The 25,016-nt window shown below is 46.7% G+C and overlaps 1 protein-coding gene across 1 annotated transcript in view; it reads right to left on the bottom strand.

Annotated features, from left to right (window-relative positions):
- NLRC4 (NLR family CARD domain containing 4) overlaps positions 1-25,016 on the bottom strand; it is a 421,041-nt gene that overhangs the window by 53,316 nt on the left and 342,709 nt on the right. Inside the window, exon 7 of the mRNA XM_069607934.1 lies at positions 23,446-23,538. Coding sequence (XP_069464035.1) covers positions 23,446-23,538 — 93 coding nt within the window. The remainder of the gene's footprint in view (positions 1-23,445; positions 23,539-25,016) is intronic.

Below are 25,016 nucleotides of genomic sequence, written 5' to 3'. Positions count from 1 at the left end.
GAGAATGTGAGTGGGGTCAGGAGCCCACATAGTGAAGCACAAAATAATTCCACTTGCACATGTAAATACAAACATATTCTGTTTATTATAGAGCCAACAACACACTCTAAGAAAAGAAATAAGCAGGTAGCAATATCAAACATATATACAGTCACCTTTAGGTTTGTAGGAATTCATACAATAACTTAGTCAACACAAAAGAAGGTAATAATGCAGTAAAATGAAACCAGTTCACAAGAATAATACCCTAACTTTATGAACCCAATACCTATGATGTATGGGGCATTGTGCCCAAACGTCGCAAAGCTTCTTCTTAGGAAAGGGGACAGATCTAGGAAGAGTTCTTGCGGTGGTGAAAATGTTTCCAGAAGATACTTCAAGAATGTTATAGGTCATTAACATTATTTCTCTATCTTTAGATACAGCTTTTAGATAAAACTATCAAAAAGTGACAGAATGGAATGAACAAAGTTCATTCTAAGGTTTATTATAGGGGAGACAGGGGCAGCTGAATGCCTTGCAAGTACTAACCCCCTGACTCCGATTTTTCCAGTTTACTTGGTGGGTCACCTCAAGGTTGCAGGATGTCAGTTTTCCCATTGTTTGTTCCGGTGCAGGATGTCCAATTGTTGCAGATCTGAGGATTTCTCTGCAACCCCGGCGAAGAAGGCAAGCAGGATCCAATGATGCAAGACTCTTCTCGACACCTCACAGGACACAGGGTAGCGATTTCCACCAATGGTCACCGCACAGCGATGATGGCAGGTGTCTCTCCAGTCGCTGTTGAAGAAGACCTCAGGACAGGATCGCTTCCTTAAGACTGGGAAGCTGAAACTTAGCAGGAAGGTGACTTGTAACACAAGCTGACGACCACCCAATTTCTGGGTGAAAACTCAGAAAAGTGACGCTTCTGACGAGTTAGCCCATTGGAGAGCTGGTCAGTCCACTGGGTGGTGCAGGGACACTTCTGAAGGCTCGGGATGGCTGGATCTTGGAGAAGGCGTCAATACTGGTTGGTGCCACCAGTCCAAGGGTTGAAGCACTGAAGAGGGCCTTTGCAGATCAAGTAGTCCAGCGGGGCTTTACCGGGCCAAACTCAGTAAGGGATGCCATGCCTCTTCAGGAGTCTACGACAGATCTTCAGTCGGCTGCTTTTTTACACAGGATGCTTGCCTGTAATGCTGATTTGAAGAAAGGGCTGCAGGAGTCCTCTTCTTATCCTAAGTCATGCATGGAAGCAACTAAGCCCACTAATGGTAATGATCTGTACCATTCAAACATCCAGCAGTACTCCAATCAAGGACCACTGTGAGTTTCACTCATACCCCACACCTAGACTTTCAGGCGCCATGGATGTGCAGTGGGACCAGACAGTCAATAAAAACACAAACAGACATTAGTAATGAATTTTGTAAAACATCCTATATTAGAGCCCACAATATGACCTAAACCATTGATAATCTACATATAATTCCATGCAAACAAGTCCTTTCTTCGGCCATGCATGTGGGTTAACATTGACTGCTAGTGAAGGAAAGTCGCATGCAGTTAGTTACAAAATATCATAATCCAAAAGTCATTAAAAATTAAACCTCTCAAATGCCAGTGAGTGTGCACATGGCATCTAACCATGCTATAAATCAGTTGCGAACTCACCTAATAAAAATAAATAAAATCAGATAGTTAGCAGTAGTGGTGATTAGAATTCCAAAATATCAATAGAACCACTAGGTGGCTTTGTTAGATCAAAGCTTGAATTATAGAGCCAATAGCCCGAAATTAATGTTCTGACACACTGAAGAAGTGCCCCAGGATCGCCCAAAGAAAGCGGATTAAAAAACTTCCTTAATCACATGTTTGATCAAAGTTTCGGCAAAACTGCAAATCAACTGTATCATCGAAACGTCACGTTCGAGTCACTTAACCTGTAAACAAATCCAAATACCAGGCTGGTATTAATAAAAATGGTCAAACTCAAAACACCTACTGGAAGCTGTCTTCAAAACAAAAGCTACTCACATATATAACCTGAGTTGTTTGGATTCAGTGTTATCTCTGTGGGTCATGCATGGCGTGCCGCGTGTTCGCGGGCGCCATTTTAAAACTTTGGGTTTAAATATAAGACTAGGGTGATACAAAAGTATACCCATTACATTGCATTGCAAGATACTGTGTGCAATGTTAAAACAGTTACCAAAAAGGTCATAAGGTAAAAGGACACAAGGGAAACATAGTTTCCCAGTATTGACACTCTGAAGGACTGATCAGTTTCCCCATGACAACAATTGAGCAAAAAGCAATGAGTCACATTAGCAGAGAAGATTTTGAGAGATGTTTATAGAACTTGTTATGACTACTGCGTAGGAAACTACTGGTGAACCCATTTGAGCCTAATATAGGCAGACAATTCAATAAGCAACTAACCTGATCAGGTACAGAGTGGTGAATAGTGAAGAATCCCCCAAGACCCCTGCACGCCTCTTCCTTGTAAAGGAAAAAAAAGGGGGATACAGCATCCTAAGGGAAACCCTTTGGGGAAGAAAACCCTGGTATCGGGAGCTGTAGGACTTCTGAACAGCCTTTCGTGATGTCGTCAATGTGGATGTCAGCGGGTAGGATACCGGAGCGTCTTTCTGACTTCCTGCTCTAATCTTCATGCAATGTTCAGATCCCCGAACTAAAACTGGCCTTATTGCGCTAATAAGGAAGAACAGCATAAAGGTAAGAATAGGGCAGACAAGGAATGAAAAGACAATGTCAACTTTCTACACTGGGGTTTGTACCGAACGGTTTGCAAGTTCTGCGTCATGCAGGATACGGAGAGTGATCTCTGAGATTCTGCAGAGGCTCAAAGATGAAGAAGGAAGGATATGGATATGAAGTACAGCAGTATTCAGATAAGTATAGATTTTAGGATACAAAGAAGGCGAACTTACGAAGCGTCCAGAGAAAAGAGTAGCGACGCGCCGGGTCGCTGAAGGAGGTTGAATAAGACTTGTTCTGATGCTGGAATGAGAGGAAACCAGGAAGCCAGCTGTCGAAATGACTAGACCTGCACACGGCGCAGCGGGCGCCATTCATTTATTTATTTATTTATTAGAATTCTTATATAGTGCGCCACATGCCCGCTGGCCCCAGGGCTCACACAAAAAACACAGAACAGGAAGAGACAAGCTGTGAAGGATTAAGTCAGAATGGATCGAAATGTCAGGGGGAGAGGCAGACGACAACTAATCAGGAGACTGATTGAACAACTTTGTCTTAAGTCCCTTTTTAAAATCCAAAGTTGAAGAAATTGATCTAACATTCAGCGGAAGGGAATTCCAGGCAGTTGGGCAGCGCACATCAAAGCTCAGACCAACCATGGACACCAGACTGAACCGAGGCTGAACAAGTTTGAGTTGATTCTCAGATCCTAGGGAGCGTGCTGGAATATAAAGCTTGAGTCAAGCTGAGAGATATTTGGGTGCTAAATCAAGAAAGCACTTGTGTGTCAAAGTGAGAATCTTGTGCGTCACTCAGTGTTTTACAGGCAGCAAGTGCAAAGTCTGTCTTGCTTGTGTAATATGAGCATGTTTAGACAAGCCTGTAATGGCGCACACAGCACCATTATGAGTGACTTGGAGGGAAGAAAAGGCAGACTGGGAGCAACCACTCAGGAGACTGTTCCAGTAACGCAGTCGTGAATTTATGAGGGCTGAAGCCAGAATGGCGACATTCTCAGTTGACACAAAAGGTCGGATATTGCTGAGCAACCTATTGACAAGGCCACAGGAGCTGGTTCACAGCATTTCTTGCCGACCACTCCCAGTCAGTCTCTCTTCCTCCTTTCCGCTCTTCTCCAGTTTCCCTGGTTTGTGGGGTTCCTCAGGGATCGGCACTCTCCCCTATTCTTTTTAAGGTCTACATTAGACTTCTTCTGCTTCTTCTTCAATCTCATGGTTTCCGTTACTATTCCTATGCGGACGACACGCAGATTATTGTCCGGCTTGACCTGACTCAGCCTGAAACTGCTGCCCATCTGCGCAAATGCTTGGAGGATCTGGGCAGCTGGATGTCATCCAACTGGCTGAAGCTCAATGCTGGCAAGATTGAGGTACTGGTTGTCGGTACATCCTCCCCCAAGCGGTTCTGGACCTCTGACTACTGGCCACTCTCCCTAGGCTCTCTCCCCACGCCAGTATCATCAGTCAGAAATCTAGGGGTTAGACTCTCTGCCTCCCTGGCCATGGAAGAACAGGTGGCAGCAGTATGCAAGGCTGTTCATTTCAAACTTTGGATCTTACGGAAGGTACTCCCTTTTATTCCGACGGCCTGCCAAGCCCCTGTGGTGGCTGCCTTGGTATTCAGTAGCTTGGACTACTGTAACTCACTTTACCTGGGCCAACCTCTTTATTTAACTAAACGTCTGCAGCTCTTTCAAAATGCAGCTGCCAGATCTATCCTCCGCTTGTCCTTCGGCACTCATATGTCTACGCTACTGAGGCAACTGCACTGGCTTCCCGTAGAGGCCTGTGTCATGTTTAAATCTATGTGTATGGTCCACCGAGCTTTCTACGGTATTGAAGCTGAGTATCTTCAACCCAAATTTGTGCACTACATACCTCCCCGCCCCTTTTGTTCTCAATCAGCTCTTCTTCTTGTGGTTCCCCGGCATAGGCTGGCTCGTTCTGGTGGTCGTGCCTTTTCCACTGTAGCCGCTAATGCCTGGAACAAACTTCTGCACGCTCTGCAGAGCACTGATGATCATTTTGGCTTTCGATGTAAATTGAAAACATTATTATTCTAATGGCTCTCCTCCATGTTCTGTTTCTGCTAGCTGCCTCTAGCGCCATGATGCCTTTGGTGTACGTGCGCTTAATACATTCTTATAACATAACATAACATAACACATATCTGAGTCACATGATGCTTCATAGTCAGTTCCGAATCAAAGGTTGCACCCAAAGTCTTCACTTTCTTAAACACTGGAAAAACAGCATTAAGAATGGTGACCTGAACTATTTGACCCCACACATGAAGAGTCAAGCGACCGAGATTCAACAAATAACGTTGGAGAGGAATCCCTACTGCAGGATGTAGTAACGGACAATGTGGGGGAGTAGGCTCGGTGGGGGGGAATGGGTGAAACAGTGGACTTGGACGCAGAAATGTATATTTGATTATTATTTGCACTGTTGGTTTGGTTTGTATTGTTTGTTTGTAAATTGTTTTTTAAAAAAAGAATGGTGACGCTAAGATACTCAGAGGGAAAGGATTTAAGTTTAGGTGCCGAGGCCACAATGAGAAGCACAGTTTTGGTGGCATTCAGAGCCAACGAGTTAACGGCCATCCACTTATGGATTGTGACATAGATCTTATTAAGATTAGCTGAGTCTGTGGCATATAAGGTCCAGAGAGTTTCATGACAACCTAAGTGTCATCAGCATAATTAGTATACTGGACACCCAGGTTGTCCAGCAGTACCAGAAATGGAAGAATATAGACATTAAAAAGAGATGGGGAAATACAAGAACTCTGAGGCACCTCACAGGTGAGGGGAGAGGGCATGGAATGGGCATCCCCACTAACAACTCTGGCCTGTCTTGGCCCCAGGAAAGAGGAAATCCATGAGGTTGCTAAACTAGAGCAGCCAACTACAGATTGAACTCGGTCAACTAGAAGAGTGTGGTCCACAAGATCAAAACCCGAAGAAAGATCCAAAAGCATCAGAATGGTGAATGGCCTTGATCCACAATATTAAGGAGGTTGGCTTTGCGATCCAGTAGAGCTGTCTCCGCACCCTGACGGGCTCTGAAGCCAGACTGATGGGTCCCCAAAATATTATTTTGCTCGAGAAAGCACTGAAATTGTGTGTATGCCGCCATCTTGGGTGAAGACAAACAAATGACCCAAATACCTCTCCACATATGCCAAACAGAATGCTGCCGTACCAGGGATGCTACAGTATGCCCCCCTCCAAGAGGAGACATACCCGGTTTACCGGATGGAACCAGTGACACAACTGAACCTGTCAAGGAGCATAAACTGAAGAAGCCGGTTCCCAGGTACGGTCAGCAGAAGAATACCCTTTCCAGCCCACCAGGTACTGAAGCCTTCCACAATGGTAACAGTAATAGCAAATACTGGACACCTCGAACTCTGGTCCTGAAACGGCATCCAATGGAGGAGGGCGATGTACACTGGTGCGACGAAAACATTCCGGCACTACCGGCTTTAATGGTGAGATGTGAAACACAGGATGAATCTGGGACCAAGAAGGAGGCAGCTGGAGCAGAAAGGCAGCCAAAGCACGGCAAGCCAGCACCTTAAAAGGAACAAAGAACCTGGGCGACAACTTGGAAGGAACTAGATGACGAGGCAAAACACAGGATGCTAGCCAAACCATAGCACCCCGTAGGATGACAGGTGCCGGTGTGCAACATCGATCAGTGGACCGCTTGGCCCGGTCCTGCACCTCCTGCAAGGCAATGTCAGCAAACGAATGACCCCGTTGGATTTCCAAAACTAGAGCATCGACATCAAGAAACATAGTAGAGGATGGGGTAGCAGTAGGAAAACAGGATTGATGGAATCCATATGTGCACAAGGAAGGAATGGACTTCAAAGCAGCATGTTTAGCATTATTATATGCAAACTCAGCTAGGGGCAACAACTCCACCCAATTACATTCAGCGGAGGAAATGAAACAGCGTAGCCCTCAAGAGTTTGATTTAGGCATTCAGATTGGCTGTTGGTCTGGGGATGGAACCCCAAGCTCAAACTCCTCTTGATGTGTAAAATAGAGCAGATTTGCTGCCAATAACTGGAAGTGTACTGAGGACCTCGATCAGAAACAGTAGTGTCTGGTAAGCAGTGTCAAGAAAAGATTGTCTCAATGAAGATCCTGGCCCTACTAGCGGCAGTTGGAACCTTGGGTAAGGCATGGAAGTGAGCAAGTTTAGTAAAGTCATCAATGATTACCATTATGGCAGTCGAACCCTTGGATCGGGGAAGGTCCACTATGAAATCGGTAGAGATGATCTGCTAAGGTCTGGAGGGAATCGGCATTCTGAATAAGTGTCCTGGAGGGGGTTCCCTGAGAACCTTTGTCTGCAAACAGGTGGTATAAGCAGAGACGCAGTCCCGGACATCCGGAATCATAGAAGGCCACCAGAAATACTGACGGACAAGATCCAGGGTGTTAGCAAATTGCTGATGACCCGCTGCCACCGAGTCATGACACCTATATAGGGCTTCTAGTTGTAGGGCCGTAGTAGGAAGAAAAACCCTTCCTTCATTAAAAAAGTATCCACCTTAGGACAGTAGTTTGTAGCTGACAGTGGTCTCTTGATGGGAGGTAACATTAGCAGCAGTTAGCCTCTTAACTGTAAGGAAGCAATCTGAAACTGCATGAATAAAGACCCCTTTAGACAAGATGCGTTCCGCTTGGAAACAAGGAGTGGACTGAGAGCCCTTCCTTGATAGGGCATCAGCCAGAAGGTTGGTCCTGCCAGAAATGTATGTGAAAGTCACAATATAAGGGGAAAAGAAATGAGCCCACCTAGCTTGCCGGCTGTTCCGTGTTTCGTCATATTGAAGGCTTTTCAGATGCTGGTGATCTGTCCTGACCACCACAGAATGCTCGGCTCCCAACAGAAGATGTCTCCACTCCTGAAAGGCGCATTTAACTGCCAACAGTTCTTTTTCAAGAACAGAATGTTTCAGTTCTGAGGAAGACAAAGTCTTGGAAAGATATGCCACCGGGCATTGCAGTCCCTCATCTGAGACTTGTACAAGAAAAGCCCCCATGGCATAGTGAGATGCTTCCGTTTCCACAATTAAACCCCTGTTCTTATCAGGAGTCATCAGTATGGGAGCTGAAGAGAATAGGGATTTTAGTGACATAAAGGCGAGCTGAGCCTCATCGGTCCAGAGAAAGGAGACTCCCTTCTTTGACAGAGTGGTAAGAGAGCAAATCACGGAGGAATAGTGTGAAATTAATTTTCTATAGAAATTAACGAAGCCCAAGAAGCATTGTGACTCCTTCACTGTAGAAGGCGTAGGCTAGTCCAGGACTCTGGCCACTTTCCTTGGATCCATAGAGGTACCCTTTTGGGATAAGACATATCCAAGACAGGTGACTTCTGGTTGGTGGAATTCATACTTTTCCAATTTGCAGAAAAATGTTGGTCTTGCAGTCTGGATAACACTGTACGAACATGGGAGATATGCTCTGTCATGGTATGTGAAAAAACAGGAATGTCATCTGGATAGACTAGATTGGAATGTAGTAGTAAATCGGCAAAGGGGTGGTCCATAAACCGTTGAAAGACGGCAGGAGCGTTGGATAAGCAAAAGGGCCTAACCCTGTATTCAAAGTGCCCAAAGGGGGTACGGAATGCTGTTTTCCATTTGCCCCTCTAAGATCCAATTTAGTGTAAATTGAAGCACCTTTGACAGCTTCTAAGATATCTAGGATTAACGGCATGGGATACTGGTCTGGCATGGTTATCTTATTGAGTATACGGTATTCGATGCAGGGCCGCAGTTCATCAGTGTCTTTTTTTAGACAAAAAAATAACAAGGCTCTCGCAGGAGAAGTGTATTCGGTAATCAGGCCATTCCGTAGGTTGATCTGCAAGTACTCCTTAAGTACCGACCTCTCCTTTTCGTAAAGAATGTACATTCATCCAAAGGGTATCGGATGTTCCGGGAGGAGGGGTATGGCACAATCATCTCGACAGTATGGAGGCAATTCCGAATATTCCCAAAAAGTGAAAATCCCTTGGAATTCTCTGTAGGGTTCAAGTATGACGCAGATGTTATCGATCTGTGTGTTAACTGAACGATGGGTCACAGAGATCAAAGAGAAGTGAAAGCCTACAGAGTCTTCAGAAAGACAGTGACTATTGCAGTGTTCGGAACCCAGGAGCAGGGAGCCAGCTGTCCAACCTATGTATGGATTGGGTAACCTCAACCAGGGTAATCCTAGAATGACCAGATAGTGAGCGGCCTTGATAAAGTCAAAGGTCAGTTGTTCCTCATGAGAGGCTATGAAAGTTAAGATGGGGACTGTCTGTTAAATCATGGGACCAGAAACTAAAGGACTGCCATCTTTCCCTTCTACAGGAATAGAGACTTCTTTGGGAGTATGTGGAATTCCATTCGTACTGTCCCATTGGTCATCGATAAAGTTACCCGCCACCGAGCAATCTAGTAAGGCAGGAATGTTGCGTATGTCAGAACCAGGGAGAAAGAACTTTTGCGTTAAGTAGAACCATAGAAGTATGCAGATGACAGGATCCTTGTGGTAAGGAGGACTGCACTGCATGTTGAAATGGGGAACCAGCCTCTTTTTCCCTGATTGTGGTTCCCGCTACGATCGGGAAGAAGCGTTTCCCTGTCGCCTCGGAGGAGCTATCGGACATTCCCTGACCAAATGCTCCTTTGACCCTCAATACATGCACAGGCCCATGGACCTTCTACAGTTTAGTTCCTCCGGAGACAGGAGACCACAGGTAACCCTTAACTGCATGAGTTTGTCAAGTTCACTTGCTTTCATAACTACACGAGGTGGATCGATAGGTGGTTTCGTTGACCTGGCTCTTCTCCTCTCTGTGTGTCGTTCTTGCAGATGATAGTCAAGCTGCATAGTGAGAGTAATCATTTCTGCCAAATTAACAGATCTAGTGATACGAGAAATCTCATCCTTTAAATCGTCAGATAATCCCCTACAGAACAGTGTGATTAGGGCATCGTCCAGCCATGCCGTGACAGAAGCCATCTGTTTAAATCTAGTAATGGATGTTAATATACCTTAGGACCATTGTTTAAAGTCAAGAAGGTGTTCTTGAGAGGAGACAGTGATCTGTTGTCTGCTAAACATCACCTTTACGCTGTGGGAAAAGGCTTTCTATGAGTCTATAACATGATCATTTGTGGTAACTAGAGGAGTAGCCCAGGCAACGGCAGGACCTGTGAAATGAGAAATCATGTAGCCAACTCTATCCCTATCAATTGGGAAAAAAGGCAGTCTGCAAGAACTGCACATTGCAGGTATCCAAAACCTCTTTTAGTTTATGTGGATTTCCATCATATTTACCCCCATGCAATGGCCCTGGCGGTATTTAAATCATAGGGGATGGGCAAGATATCTGCTGACAAAGCAGGACATTCTCTTGTTTTAAAGTCTGTACTTGTACAATCAAGATTGTAATAGAGCCACCAGTTGCTGCATCTGATCCATAGTTGCAAACTGTATATATCTGTTTAATTTCCATGGTGTCGCTGACTGGTATGAATATTGCTTAGGAAACTACTGGTGAACCCCTTTGAGCCTAGCGTATGCAGACATATTCAATAAGCAACTAACCTGATCAGGTACAGAGGGTGTATAGTGAAAGTTCCCCAAGACCCCTGCACGCCTCTTCCTGGCAAAGGAAAGAAGAAGGGGATACAGCTGTCTCGGAGAAACCCTATGTGGAAGAAAACCCTGGTATTGGGAGCTGTAGGTCTTCGGATCAGCCTTTTGTGATGTCGTCAATGTGCATGTCAACGGGTAGGCTGCCGGAGCGTCTTTCTGACTTCTTGTACACTAATCTTTGTGCAGTGTTGGAATACCGGAACTAAACCTGGCCGTATTGCGCTAATAAGGAAGAACAGCATAAAGGTAAGAATAGGGCAGACTAGGAATGAAAAGACAATGGGCCTCATTACGACCCTGGCGGAAATCGAAAAACGATGGCGGAAATGCAATACCGCCATCGAATAGCGCTCGGTGCGATCATGACCCGTCACCGCAAAGTACGATGCCATTAGCGACACCGTAGTGAACGCCAACGCTAACTGCACCAAGTACGCGCGCGCGCGCCATGCCAAACCGTAATTACCACCATGGCGCAACGGTACGCGAATTCTGACCCTAGCGGACATGCACCTAACGCCATCAAGCACGGCGGAAAGTACCATTCCGCCATGGTGAGAAGTACGGCATCGCGAACCAACCGTAAACGGCCCTACTGAGTGCCTGTACACCGCTCCCTGGCCACATTGTACAACTCCCCGTAGGTGCAATGAAGTCACACAATGCAACCAGTGAAATGTACTAGTCATCCATGCCTGCCAACGAACAAATGAATCTCAAGAGGGGCCAATGGGAGCTGCAGGGCACAGATGGCACGAATACAGAAGCTATACAAATGGACATGACCTCAGTCTCCCACCAAGAAACGCACGCAAACACAGGCACCTGTGACCAGCAATATTCCGATAATCACATCATTCCACCAATCCACCTGGCTGACCGGCATCTGTTACACAAAAGCTAATCCCCCGCCCCTGAGCATGACATCATCAAAACAGTCATATTGGCAGCCCTTATCCCTGACCTCACTGGGCTTCGTAGGCAAACGCGCCCAGCACAGTACCACGCAACTATACTCCGAAGCTTGAACCCAATGCAGATCTCCTCACAATACATCGCTCCCCAAATAGGAATATGCCACATCACTTGCAAAGAAGAACGCTACACGGTTCATATCAGAATAGAAATTTAATGCACAACAAATTCACCAAGCCCATACAGCCATTAGGCCATGAACTCCAAAATACATTTCACCATTGTGGGCTGCATCCGCAATAAATGACCAGCTACTTCTTGTGTGACGCCCTGTTCCTTCATGGTACACAGGGGCTACATTCTCGTACGAAAAGGCAACATGGAAGCGCCTAGAACCGCAGGGCCGTCCCAATAGGGAGGCACTAGTCCAGCTGAAAGGCCGAAATGTTGCTCCTAGCCACTAGTACTGCTTAAGGGCATGTGGCCCATTGGCGATCGTCCCATAAGATCGTAATGCTGCTCCACTGATTAACACGAAGCAGCAGGTGTCGGGAGTAAAATCCATCTGCAGGAGTGGCATACAGATGGCAGTGGCAAAAGGGGAGGAGATACCTGTCAACCAAATGAAATGAAAAAGAATAGTATGGCCATCAGAACTACATTTGAATTGCTCACTTCAATGATCACACCAAATCCACAGCCATATGCATGCTAGCCCACTCCAAAGGATCATCACCACCCAAAAACCACTTGCGAATCATAACTATCTATATCGAGGTGAAAACACTATCACAAACGAGTGTACCTGTGCATGCGTCTGTTAAAACTGAATCCATCAGATGGGATTGGTAACGTGCATAGACACAAGTGTCTGAAGGCGCGTCGAGACAGGGAGGGTTCAACAAGGGCAGATAGACGATGGTCCCACTATGGCAGCTCTGCATCACATAGCGCAGGGGAAGTGGACAGATTCCAAGAAGCCCTGTACATGGCAAACTCTGTATCAAATCATCTGTCCATGCATCCATACATCATTCCCTCATCCCGTAATGAAAACGCCTGTTTCCATACTCACATAACATGTGAAATTTCCATTGAGTCTGTGCGTTATGCAGCCTGCAAAATCCACTGTGCCCCAGCCAGTAATTCCAGTGTTGTGAAGTAACATGTATTTGGGAACGTCCGGCCTCATCGCCCACTTCGCTATTGCGCATCCCAAACTATTCATATCAATCATTGCATCCTCGCCATGGCCCCTGTCCCAAGGACATTGAACAATAGAACGTTATATTTGCAGTCAGACCTGTGGGCATCTCCTCGCCGCTAGCTGAACACCGAAAGCGCCGCCCTTCGAATTCCTCATTTGCAACATCACGTCGAAAAGGCATCTGTGGCCGCTTGAAATCACAAATTAATCCATCTAGTGCGGCTGTGTGTGAAAATGGCAACTGCCTTCACTCACAAATGGGACGCCCCGCCCGTCGGTGAACCTCGGTACAGTGTTGCATGAGGGTCCACCGTTACTCGAGTACTACGTTCCACTGACCCTTCACAAGTCTGTTCGCGACTGCAAAGATAGTATGTGAAACAATGGGACCATAGCCGAATGAACATATCAACCAATGTTACACTGCCATCGGGTACAAATACATGATTGTAATAGCAAGATGCCATTCGTCGAATTGCAGCGTTGTGTGCGGGACGTGCTCGCCCAAAGGGGAGAGCAGCTTGCACAGGTGGAATGAATCACCACAGGTGGAGGCCATACAGCCTGAAAACACATAAATTGCACACCCAGTCTCCTCCCACAACCACACCCACTCCGAAATGCTACCGGCAGGACTAGCTATGTTGGCCCTGGGGGACCTGATAGCACTGCAAGTACTCCAACTTCACGAAGAAGACGAACACCAACTACAACCGGCCGCACGGAGGAGACGCAGGAGGAGGAGGAGGGCAAGGCAGGGCCAGCAAGGGCCGCCAGCACAGCCACTACCACCACGCAGGCAGCCCGCAATCCCACGCCTCCGAGCACATCCGTTCAACCTCACTGATGAGCAGATCCACACCCTCTACCGTTTGGACCGGGACACCATAACCGCCATTGTGGACATGACACAGGCTGACCTTGTCAGCATGATAGATAGCCCAACCGCCATCCCACCCCTACTGAAGGTGGTGTCTGTACTCCACTTCCTGGCCACAGGCACCTACCAGCACACAGTCGGACAGTTGCATGGCATATCACAGCCACTGTTCTCACGGACACTATTGCAAGTGCTCGATGCCCTCCTGCAGCACGCAGACGACTACATCTCTCTACCACGCTCGGAGCAGGAAATTACCAACACAAAAGTGGGATTCCATGCACTTGCCGGCATACCGGGTTGCATTGGTGCCATCGACTGCACCCATGTGGAATTGGTCGTCCCACATGCCATGGAGGCCCAGTACCGCAACCGAAAACAATTTCATTCTCTGTATGTACAAATGGTGTGTGACTCCAACAGGATCATTACACATTGTTGTGCCCGATTCCCTGGATCAACCCATGATTCTATGGTCTTGAGGAACTCTACAATACCACGCTAAATGGAGCGACACGCAGGGAACAGATCCTGGCTACTCGGTGAGTCTCATTTAATGCATGATGATGTGGGGTATGTGATGCGGCAATGACCTGGCATGAAGGGGGGGGGGGGGTGCGTACGTAGCAATGGCATTCCTCAAAATTCGTTTATTGTCCACATACAGGTGATGCCGGGTATCCACTGAAGAGATGGCTCCTCACACCAGTCCGGAACCCACGGGACCAGCATGAGGAGGACTACAACCATGCCCACTCACGTACCCGTGTAGTCATAGAACAGGCATTCGGCCTACTGAAGACTCGTTTCCGCTGCCTCAGCAGGTCTGGCGGGGCACTCCTGTACCGCCATGTGAAGGTTGCAAAGATGGTGATGGCATGTGTCATGCTACACAACATGTGCGTACGTAGAAATGTGCCCATGCCCCCTGACGCAGAACTGCAAGCACCTGAAGATGGTCATGATGAGGGTGGGGATGTGGCAGCACCTCAAGGAGTCTGCGAGGCACAGGAGGGCCGTGACATTCGTCAGCATCTCATAGATGCATGCTTCTAGCACTCACGCCTGGTGGCTGATACATGGACACGGGACTCGTGGCACTGTGTGTGTCTGGAACATGCACAATATGGACTGTACGCCTATAATGGCCTCGTACACAAAGATCAATGTCCACACATCTCATTGGATGATCGTGCATTGTTTATGGCATATGTGATATCATGTTAAACACCCTATCGACCCGCCACCCAAGTGAGCCCAACACACCCCCTCCACCCTCCTACCTCCCCCCCGAACACCAGTGTCCAAAGATGCTCATTGTCAGTGGGCAGTCGCTATTGCAAGCCCCCTCTGCGGGTATCAGGGGCACCCCTGCCTGTGGAGCGCAGGTTCCTCCCAGATCTACGTTGGGGGCTGCCCTGGACGGAACTTGCAACGGATGATGTCTCTGCCTGCTCACGTCCATGCATGTCCCTAAGGGTTTGTGAGAGCTCAGTGAGCACACGGCGCACTGCGGCAAGTTCGGCACATACGTCTTTGGACGTCGCATGCAGTTCCCCCCTCAGGCTCTCGGTGCTTCTCTCCATTTGTACTCTCAGGCTCTCGGTGCTACTCTCCATTTGTGCCCTTAGTGTCTCTGCACTTCTCTCCATTTCTGCCCTAAGTGTCTCAGTTGATGTTTCTATGTCTGCCTTAGGCATGGTCCTTGAGGAGCGTGGCCAGTTGCTGCTGTTGCACGATTACCTGGTCGAGGGACTGTTGCCTCTGCTGGGCCATGGCCATTTGCGGTGGTGTCACAGAGTGGCTGATCACCTCATGTTGCCTTGCCACAGGGCTTGTGGGGGATGGCCAGTCGTCGTCTTGTGGGTGCCCCTGCGTGGTATCCTCATGGTGTACGGGATGGAACAGACAGGGGGATTGAGACAGGTCATGGATGGATCTAACTTCGACATCCCCGTTTTCTGTGTCGGAGCATGCTGCCATTAATGCAGTGTCACCTATGGTGCTGCTGCCACCAGAAGCAGTGCCTACTGTGGCATCCATTGGGGGGACCTGTGGTGGTGGTGTTGTGGGCATGCTGGCTGCTGGGGTGCCTGTTGGAGTTCCCTCCTCTGTGCTGCCACTTGATTTGTGCTGCTTCCGTGTCTTGATGCGTGCAGCTGAGGTGGAGGGTCTTTGGCCGTTGGTCTTGGCCCTCTTTGCAGGTGTGCTGGTAGGGGTGTCCTGGAGCTCGTCGTTTGGATCGGACCCTGTGGTGGAGTAAAGGAGGGCGAGCGTTATTAATGGGTCTGTGGGAATTGGAATGGCAATGTATCACATGCATTGGGGTGGTACCTGAGGGTGATTTGGGTCGGGGCCTTGGAGGTGGTTTCATTTGTGTGTGGAGTGAGGGTGGAGTTGTTTGGCAGCCTGCAGTTAGGGTGTGCCTGCTGCACGTGTAGAGGGTGTTTTTAGGATTTTTAATTATTTATGTATTTGATGTGAGTTTTAAAGTGTGCTATCAGGCCTATGTATGTGGACGTTCTCCTGGACATGTGTTACTGTTGCACTATGTGGGCACGTGGTACTTCACATGATTGGACATTGTGGTTTTGGCATTGTTTTATTTGGGACACCTACCTGATTCTTCGGATGTCTGCACTCCTTTCTCCATCCCTCCGACTCCCTCTATGCTCTCCATTCGAATGGTGGAGGCACAGATTTCTTCCCAGGGGGTCAACTTGATGGGTGATTCCGATCCTCCCCCGGTAGCTGTGGCAATGTTGCGGTTGGCAGAAAGTATGCTACGGACGCGTATCCGCAGGTCGTCCCATCGCTTTCTGCATTGCTGTGGGTTGCGGGGTGCGGTCCCCACCGCACTTACCCGCTGTGACACCAGGGCCCATATGGCCTTCTTGTTCGCAAGTGCCGTCCTGGTCATTTGCGTGGAGAAGACGGCGGCAGCATTCTCCTGGAGGGTCTCTGTGAGCACGGTGAGTTCCTCACGGGAGAAGTGGACCTGCCGCTTGCGGTCGCACGCTTTCTTCGCTACTTTTCCCATTTTTCTTGGTTTCACTAGGGTGGATGACGGGTTGGGATGTGTCTCAGGGTAGTATTTTTAATGGTTGTGTGGAATTTGTGGTTTTATAGGTGTACGGCGTGATGTTTCCCGTTCCGGGACCATGCTTTTACTTCCGTTTCCGTATATTTACGGTCACCGTACTTTCCGGTTGGCGCTCACTGCGGTGTCCGCTAAGATGGGTGGCGGTATTGCACCTAGGGCGCCGTACGGAGGCGGTGTGGGCCGTTTTGGGGTCATTTCCGCCATCGCAGACTTTGCACTTCCGCCATGGCGTGGTGCTCGTGCCCGATGGGTCGGAATGAGCCGCACTTTGCTCCATCGTGCAATGGCGGAAACGCTATTTACGCCATGGCGGTCCGGTCGGTTGATTTCCGCCAGGGTCGTAATGAGGCCCAATGTCAGCTTTCTACACTGGGGTGCATACCAAATGGTTTGCAAGTTCTGCATCATACGCGATACGGAGGGTGATCTCTGAGATTCTGCAGAGGCTCTAAGATGAAGAAGGAAGGAAGTGGACATAAAGTAGAGCAGTATACAGGCAAGTATAGATTTAAGGATACAAAGAAGGCGTGTCAATGCCAGTACCTAGAGTATGTCAATTTTGTGTGTACATCGGGTTTTGATGTCAATACCTCCCAACGATGTCATAATGAACATTAGCCACATTTATGATGGCAATACTTGGAAATGGTGTTAGTACTCAGCCACCCGGTAGCCATACCTAGCAATAGGGTGATTACATGAAGTCTTGATGTCAGTACCAGGTAATAGTGTGAGTACCTACTATTTTGGTGGCAATACCTGATGCTGGTATGAATGTCAGACATTTTTCTGGAAAGTCCTAGCACAGGAGGAACATATAGGCTTTTGGGCACAATATGTGGCCTATTATAGCAAAGCTTGTCATATTATGTGAGTACCTGGCAAATGATGGGAATAGCTGACATATATTAAATATCTGGTAAATGCCTATACAAAGCATTTTGTGAGAAACCTGAGGGTATCCTCACACCTACTCCCCTTGGTCCCTCTTCTTAGGTGGCCAGGGAAAGACTATCACTCTTGTATCCTGACCCTAGGGGTGGAAATGAGAGGGAGGATCACCTGGGGGTAGGGTCCTTGGGAATTGAGGAGAAGATACCCGCAGGCGAGGCATGGTACCCCCCTTTTCCCTATGAGAATTAATCCTACCCTCCCCCTTCCTTGATAATGTTTTGGCAGTCTCTTCCACACACACCAGCTGTCCCACATTGGTATCCCTTTAAAACGGGTACGAGGAAGACGCAACTAGGAGTAATACACACTTCTAGTCAGTTTCACCATTATAGTACTGAGACGAGAAAGATCCCTCTTAAGGATCCGGCATGTCTAGTTAATTGGTGTTATAACAGTCAGGCAAACCACTTGCACTTGCAACGTATTGAGAGGCTACAGGTGGTTGAAAGCAGGCACAAGCATCAGAACATAGAGAACCTTCCTGGGGCAGACGTGTGGCGAGGAGCAGGCTGGAGCAGGACTGGCAGCAAGGCCGCTATGTGTTCCCTGGGGAGGAGAGAGGTGCTGCGACCGTATGGGGCAGCAAGAGGGCCAAGACCCCAGCAATTGCTGCTGTGACATGTTCCCAGCTGGTGCTGGGGAACACAGAGAACACCTGACAGTCGTGGCGCAGTGCCCAAAGGTTTGCTGAAAGTGACTGCTGTTCGCTGGAGCTCCCGATGCCTATCTACGAGCAGTGAACGAACCAAAGAACAGCACTAAGCCACCCGGCGAAGCAGAGCAGCGAGACAGGGAATGCACGTACCGGGGTGCTCTGGGGCAAATATAAGACATTGGATGTTCACGCAGGAGCAAAAGGCTCAGAATAAGGGGGTTTGGAACCCGAATGCAGAAATAAGAAATTGTGAACCCGCAACAAAGTGTTTGGGGAAATACAATGAAGGAATGATGAATAATAGAAAAGATGCCAAGTACTGTGGGAAGCACAACGGCAACTATTGAATACCGAACTAAAGAGAAGATATGGAAATCATGTGAAATTAAAGCACAAAAGCAGATCAACTGAATGAAGGACAATTGTGAAAGACAAGTTGCTGCACTTAGAGGGGCACGTTGAAGCAAGCTGTGGCAAAACCAATAGACTGCCAAATCATAAATGATGATTAAGCTCTAAGCTGCCAGAGAGAGAGAGAACCAATAGCAGAATAGCTGAGCAGCAGGCTAATCTTAGGACGGCGAGAGGGCTGTAGAATCAGTACAAATGAAATTGTTTTACATATGGTCCAAAGAAACACTGAAACACTATGTATTGTAAAAAAAAAAAATTGTTTATTTGAATACAAGTAGGCCCAGATAAATCTTTGGAGGAAGTAAGTACTATCACATTATATATAACCATAATTATAAAACACAACACTATGCTGGAAGGTACAGAGACCACAGCATATAACCTATTTTGGAACACCTAACAGGAGTTCTAGGGAAGTCAAAACCAATAGATACTTTTGGATTGCTTACAGTAATACAGGGTAGTAGACCCTAACAGTTGTACCGTGACGTTCAGTAGGAAATAAGACAGTTATATCAACTGGACAATATTCTTTTCTGATCTAGTGAAACACAGATTCTAGGAACAGTATAAACCTATAACTTTCATTCAGGATAACACAGTTATTCTAGGGGAGTTGGGCCTTGGGATGTAATATTCAATTACAGTTGCTTTTTAGTTCACAGATTAAGGGAAGCAATAACTCTAACTTATTTTAGGATAACACTGTTATGCTCAAGATATGTAAAACCTACAAGCTTTTTATAGGAGCTATAAGCAATTTAAAGGCAGGCATAAACATAAGACTCTTTTTGTGTCTGTCTAAAACATACCAGGAAAAGCAATTCCCAAAGTTACTCTTTATGAATGACTCAAGGTTATTCTAGGTAGGTAAAACCTATGGCAGACTTATTCTGGTCAGGCTAAGAGCAAGTCAGGTGAAGCAAGACCCAGTTGGCGGACACTCATACATTTATCCTAACAGGTATAGTGAAGTGAAAGCAACAGCATTACTTTTGGGAAGAGGCACAACCAAATCACAGGTGAGTAATATACCCTTACATCTACTTTCTGTTAGAATGGCGAAACAGTTTCTAAGGAAAAAAAAAGGTTACATATTTATTTCAGAATGGCAAAACATTTCTAAGGTAAGTAGATCAACCTTATATATACTTTTCAGAATGGCAGAACATTTCTAAGGTAATTAATAATGTTTGTAACTGTTCACTCACAGAGTTACAGCTACCAACCAACATCTTTTGCATGTAACCTTTAAACATGTATTCTCTTTTCTAGGCAAAAGGCCCAATCCTAAAAGTCTTTCCCTTATTCTTGTAGCATGAGTGTTCTCAGTGGCAGAAGGGGGGTCACTCGGGTTTAGTGTCCAACAGGCAGGTCAGGAAAGGTTCTTAAGTAGCAAAAGTCGGAGTTCCTAGGAAAGACTGTTAGAATAAGTAAGTACTTTACTTTAGATTTAGTTAATGGTCCAGGGCTTCACAGGAGACTCCTTATGAGGATTCCAGCAGTGCCATGGGTGCACTGGACGGGAGGACTCACAATCACCGAAAACACCCCAAAACTACCCAGGAATCGCAAGAGCCCTAAGGTAAGTAAATACCCAAGTCACAGGTTTTTACCAATTTTGAGAGTTAATCATACATTTCTACAGTTATGTAGCCTACAAATAAACTTGCCCTGCAACATTTCTTCCTAAACCCTTGTGATGTTACTATCCCTAGGATGCGCTGACATGCCACTTATTTAGGGTTGGGGGATAGGGAGAGAGACTTGCCCTATCTCACGCTAGCGTAGGGATAGCAACATCACAAGGGTTAAGGAAGAAATGTTGGAGGGAAAGTTTAGTTTTAGGCTACATAACTGTAGACATTTATGAATAACTCTCAAAATTGGTAAAAGCGTGTGACTTTTGTTGTGTGATAAACGTTTTGGAGCAACTCACGGGAGCACTCCCCGCTCTGAGTCCAATAAGGGTGTTTTAAGTAAATACCCAAGCCAGCACAGTACCTCAGCAAGGAAGAAGATTTTGCAGCAGGGGGACTTCAGGATCAGCAGCCAAAAACCTGGTAGTTGAATTCCTTCATCAAGAAGACACAAGACAGGACACTGGAAGGAACTTTGCAGCAAGGATCACGAGGACGGCTCTAGGCAAGGTTTTCCTCATGGCTGGATGCGGCTCTGTGGATTTGGCACCTTTTTCAGGAGCACAGAAGAAGACAGAATATCGCTGGTCGAGGCGACCTTTCAGAATGGAATCGTGCCTCTGGAGATCCAGCAGGATGTCGACGAAGTGTCAGTGAGATTCGGAGTTTGGATGACCATGCGCCGCACAATCGCTTGAGGTCCCAAGGTATTGGGGTATTGCAGCCCTGCAAGGTCGCAATATGGCATGGGATGGCTCAAAATGCAGGTCTTCTTGAGCCTAGTGGGTCTCATCAAGCTCTGGCTCAGGGTCGCCGTTTTCGGAGTCCCGAGATTGATTGGAAAGAAGGGCTCCAGCAGGCTCCGGTTACACAGCAGGCTCTCGGGTCGCTGGAAATAGTTTCAGATGTGGATTCTTCATCTTCATCTTTGGTTTCAGTGGTCGACTACCCTTTTAGCTTCCAGGTTCGGTCTTTTATGCAGGGACCCAGCCAATCAAACAGCCTTGCAACACTCAAACTTGCTGGGTTGGCAATCCTTTCAGGACAGCCAACCTCCCAGTTTCAACTGGAATCTCGCACTCAGGCTGGAAGACAAAGGGCTCTGGAGTTTTGGACTCCCCCTCGCTTCCTGCCTTCACAGATACTCTGGAGCCTGGGCGGTGAGTCTGCAGGACTCCCGCCGAAGATAACAATCACACAAAGGAATTGCCCACCCTGGATGTCAGGAGAAGGAACAAGAAAGGACAAGAAAAACATAATTTGCGAAATAACAAGATAGGGGCCATTTTGATAACATGAGCACCTATAGGTGTCTTACCGGGGACTGTGTAAACAGCCCGCATTAAAGGTGCACCGAATTAATAAAAAGGTTCACTGCCACCAGCCATTAAAAGTAAGTTTGTCCTTGTAACATAAATGTTACATTTAAAATGAGAAAGGGGATACTCAGTATCTCCCCAGCACTCCACATAAGGTGGGGAGTGCTGGTCTCACCTAATAAAATGTAAAAGGGATCCAAAGATCCTTTCTACGTTTGGGAACTGTAGTTCTTGCAAGGTTGGTCAGAGAAATGTAAAAGGGGGACCCCTAGGCTACGCAGAAACAATAGGCACTTATTGCCAAAAGGTTGTCAAAGAGTATAACATTTAAAAGACACCATGGAGAGTCTTAGAAATGACACCCATAAAAAGAGTAAAATATTCTGTGAGTGTGGAAAAAGGTTCCCACTCACAGAGGTATAACAAAAAATAACCCACCAGTAAAATCAAAAAGTTCTGGGGTTGACACAGGCCATGAAGATTTATCATTAATATGAACATCTTACTTAACACCCTGTATTTGGTGGACCATGTGGTTCGACAACTGCGCCTAGACCGAATAGCCCCCCCCCCCCGCCCTTGAGAAAGAACAAAGAAAAGCCCAAGGACAAAGACTGTGGGATACAAGTGCTGAAGCATCTGTCCTAATACAAGTTGAAAAGAGTACAAAGTGAAGCTGGCAAGATTGATACAAATCAAGAGACTTGAACCATTTAGAACTGTAACAGTTCCAAAATATCTCAGGGTTCCATTTCTGTTGATCTTGTGGAAGGGAACCCTGAGATATTCTGGAACTGTGTTACACTTGGGAAAGGGAATCCCGAATCCTGATTCTTTGTGGAACTATTTGAACTTGGGGAAGGGGAAGCTGAATCAAACCAGAGCTGGAAGAAGCTCAAAGCTTTATTTTGAACACGGTTTCTTTTGGTACTGCCATCCCTACACATTGTATGTCTTTAGTTGTGAGGGCTAGTATAGGTTTTGGACCCAGACAGACTTTTAAGTTGAACTCACTGACACAGGCGATCCTTAGTTTCTTTAGGTAGGGAAATCCCAGTTTAGCGTAGGGCAAGTTAGGCCTTAATACACCATAACACATAGAAATAAAAGTCCTTTTGTTACGAAAGGGAATCTGTTTCTGTGTCTTGCTTCATGATGCCGTCACAATATACACAGGCCCAAATGATTGGCTTTGCTTGTTTCTCAGTATCCATTAAGTAAAATCAGTAAATGTGAAAAAGACATTACTAAGTTACGACGATCGATGTTTAGGCTATAAGAACGCCTGGAACTTTTTACAAGACACATAGGGGGTCATTTAAATTATGGCATAGCATAACAAGCATGTGTAAAATGCATGCTTACACCTTTTATGCATGCTTTTTACACTAAGTCATATTTTCATTCATTTGTATGGCAACGAGGACACATGGAACTGAATTGCTTTATCTGCCACCCCATCCTCCCTGCCATACAAACACACAAGTCGTTACGGATTTTCATGCTGACGCAAAAGCAGTGGTTTTCTATGGAATCAGTCTACTTTATACACCAGCTAAACGCAGGTGGATTACATACAATTCCACTGTAAACGCTCCTTGCCAGGGGTAAATGGCAGGTGGAATGTATTCAATTTACACAGCGAAGTGCAAAAGCAAAGGTGTCCAGGCGATTGTGCCTGCATTTACACCTTTGTTTAGAATTGTGTAGCGCAAACAACTAATACTGCACGGAGGGGACCTGTTTGTATGCAAGTCCAACTGTAATAGGTACCCTGTGAAATGTATGCTTTTAAATAAAATGACTGCACCTCAAAATGTATTCCAGCAATTAAAGCATGAAAAGACTTCCCTTCTGACATTAAAAAATCCAATACTTTTCTTCAAAAAACATTTCATAAAGTCTTTGTGGGATAGGAGAACACATATGAATCTTTAGGATGATTTTTATTACCTAGCATTTCAACAGATGCTTCTCCATCGTTTTCCAAGTGGTTTTCCGATAAATCGAGTGTGATCAGGTTCGGCAGGTTACACAGATGTTTTGCTGTAAAGAACCAAACAGTGAAATAAGATGAGAACGAGTTTCTCTATACTGACACCCATTTATGTTGAGCTCAAAAATGAATAAAGACAACTGCGCATTGCACAATCCTATTTATCGCACTGTCACTCTGCCCCAAAGAGGCTGGGCTATCACCAGCAACCAATGAAACCAAAATAAGCATTCACCAAACGAATTACAAGTAAAACAATACACAAACTTTTCAGTAATTGTAAATCCGCACCATCGGCACAAAAACTTCAAAACTGCAGCACTGCGGCCCCCTCTACCCGCTCCCCCAGATAAACTCGGCAACTCGCCTACACCTCTCCCCATCTTCTCCTCTTTCTCTCCCATCTCGACACCTGAGTTCCTCAAACTACTGGCCGACAGCCGTACATCCGGATCCCCGAATGACCCATGCCCCCCAACCCTCCTCAAAGAAATCGTCGCCTCAACCTGTTGCAGCATCGCAAGATCCATCCTTAATTCTTCCCTCGTCTCAGGCATTTTCACAGCGGCTTTCAAACCATCTCATGTCAAACCCCTCCTGAAAAAAATCTTGCTGGACCGGCTCCTGCCTGCAAACTACAGACCAATCTCCAACACCCGCTTCTTAGCCATGCTCACGGACCATACAGCCTACTCCCAACACAACACGTTCACAGAAGGCAACCACCTCTTCGACCTCATCCAGTCCGGCTTCAGATCCCTCCATGGAACTGAATCATCCCTGGTCTACATATGGGATGACCTCAAAAACACAGTAGACACAGAGGGCTGTGCCGCACTCATACTCCTCAACCTCTCTGCGGCTTTCAACAGTATGAACCAAAACATCTGCATTGACAGACCCAACTCCCTTGGCATTAGGGACACAGCTGGATCTCCAAATTCCTCGCCAACAGACACCCATTCACCTACCTCCCTCCTTTCACTTCGACCGCCCATTCCGGCAGGAGTGACAGAAAGCAAGCATCTGAGGTATATTAGAGTGTAAAAATCTAGACAGTGGAAAAACCCATCTCATGCTACTGTGATCCTCTTCCCTGCACCCTTATCAGTGTGCCTGCTCATCTCAGACCCTCTTCTCGTAGCTTGTCCGTGAACGAGCAATGCAAAACTATCCTATGCGATGAACTCATGCGTTTCTCACTAGATTACTGCTAGCGCTGCTAAATCATGTTTGCCTTCTAAAAGGGTTCAACGTAAATTGCAGACTTTCACTGTAGTCGGAAGCAAATGTCCAAAATGGCCACTTACCGGCACCATGTTTTAGCTTGCTTTTCACTCGTGCATTACAACCTCCCACCCCGACCTCGCATTCTGCCTCACCGAGATTGATCATTGGATGATGGTCAGCCTCCTCCTGCTCAATCCAGGAAAATCAGAAATGATGCTCTGCAGAAGGACAGCCCTCTTCCATCAAGCCACCCCCTCCCACTACATCCATCACAGTAAAAAAAACTTGGGCTGCATGA

This window comes from Ambystoma mexicanum, chromosome 4q (assembly GCF_040938575.1).
Source record: "Ambystoma mexicanum isolate Mex_15411 chromosome 4q, UKY_AmexF1_1, whole genome shotgun sequence".
In the NCBI taxonomy this organism is placed as follows: domain Eukaryota; kingdom Metazoa; phylum Chordata; class Amphibia; order Caudata; family Ambystomatidae; genus Ambystoma; species Ambystoma mexicanum.
This window is presented reverse-complemented; position numbering and strand designations above follow the sequence as displayed.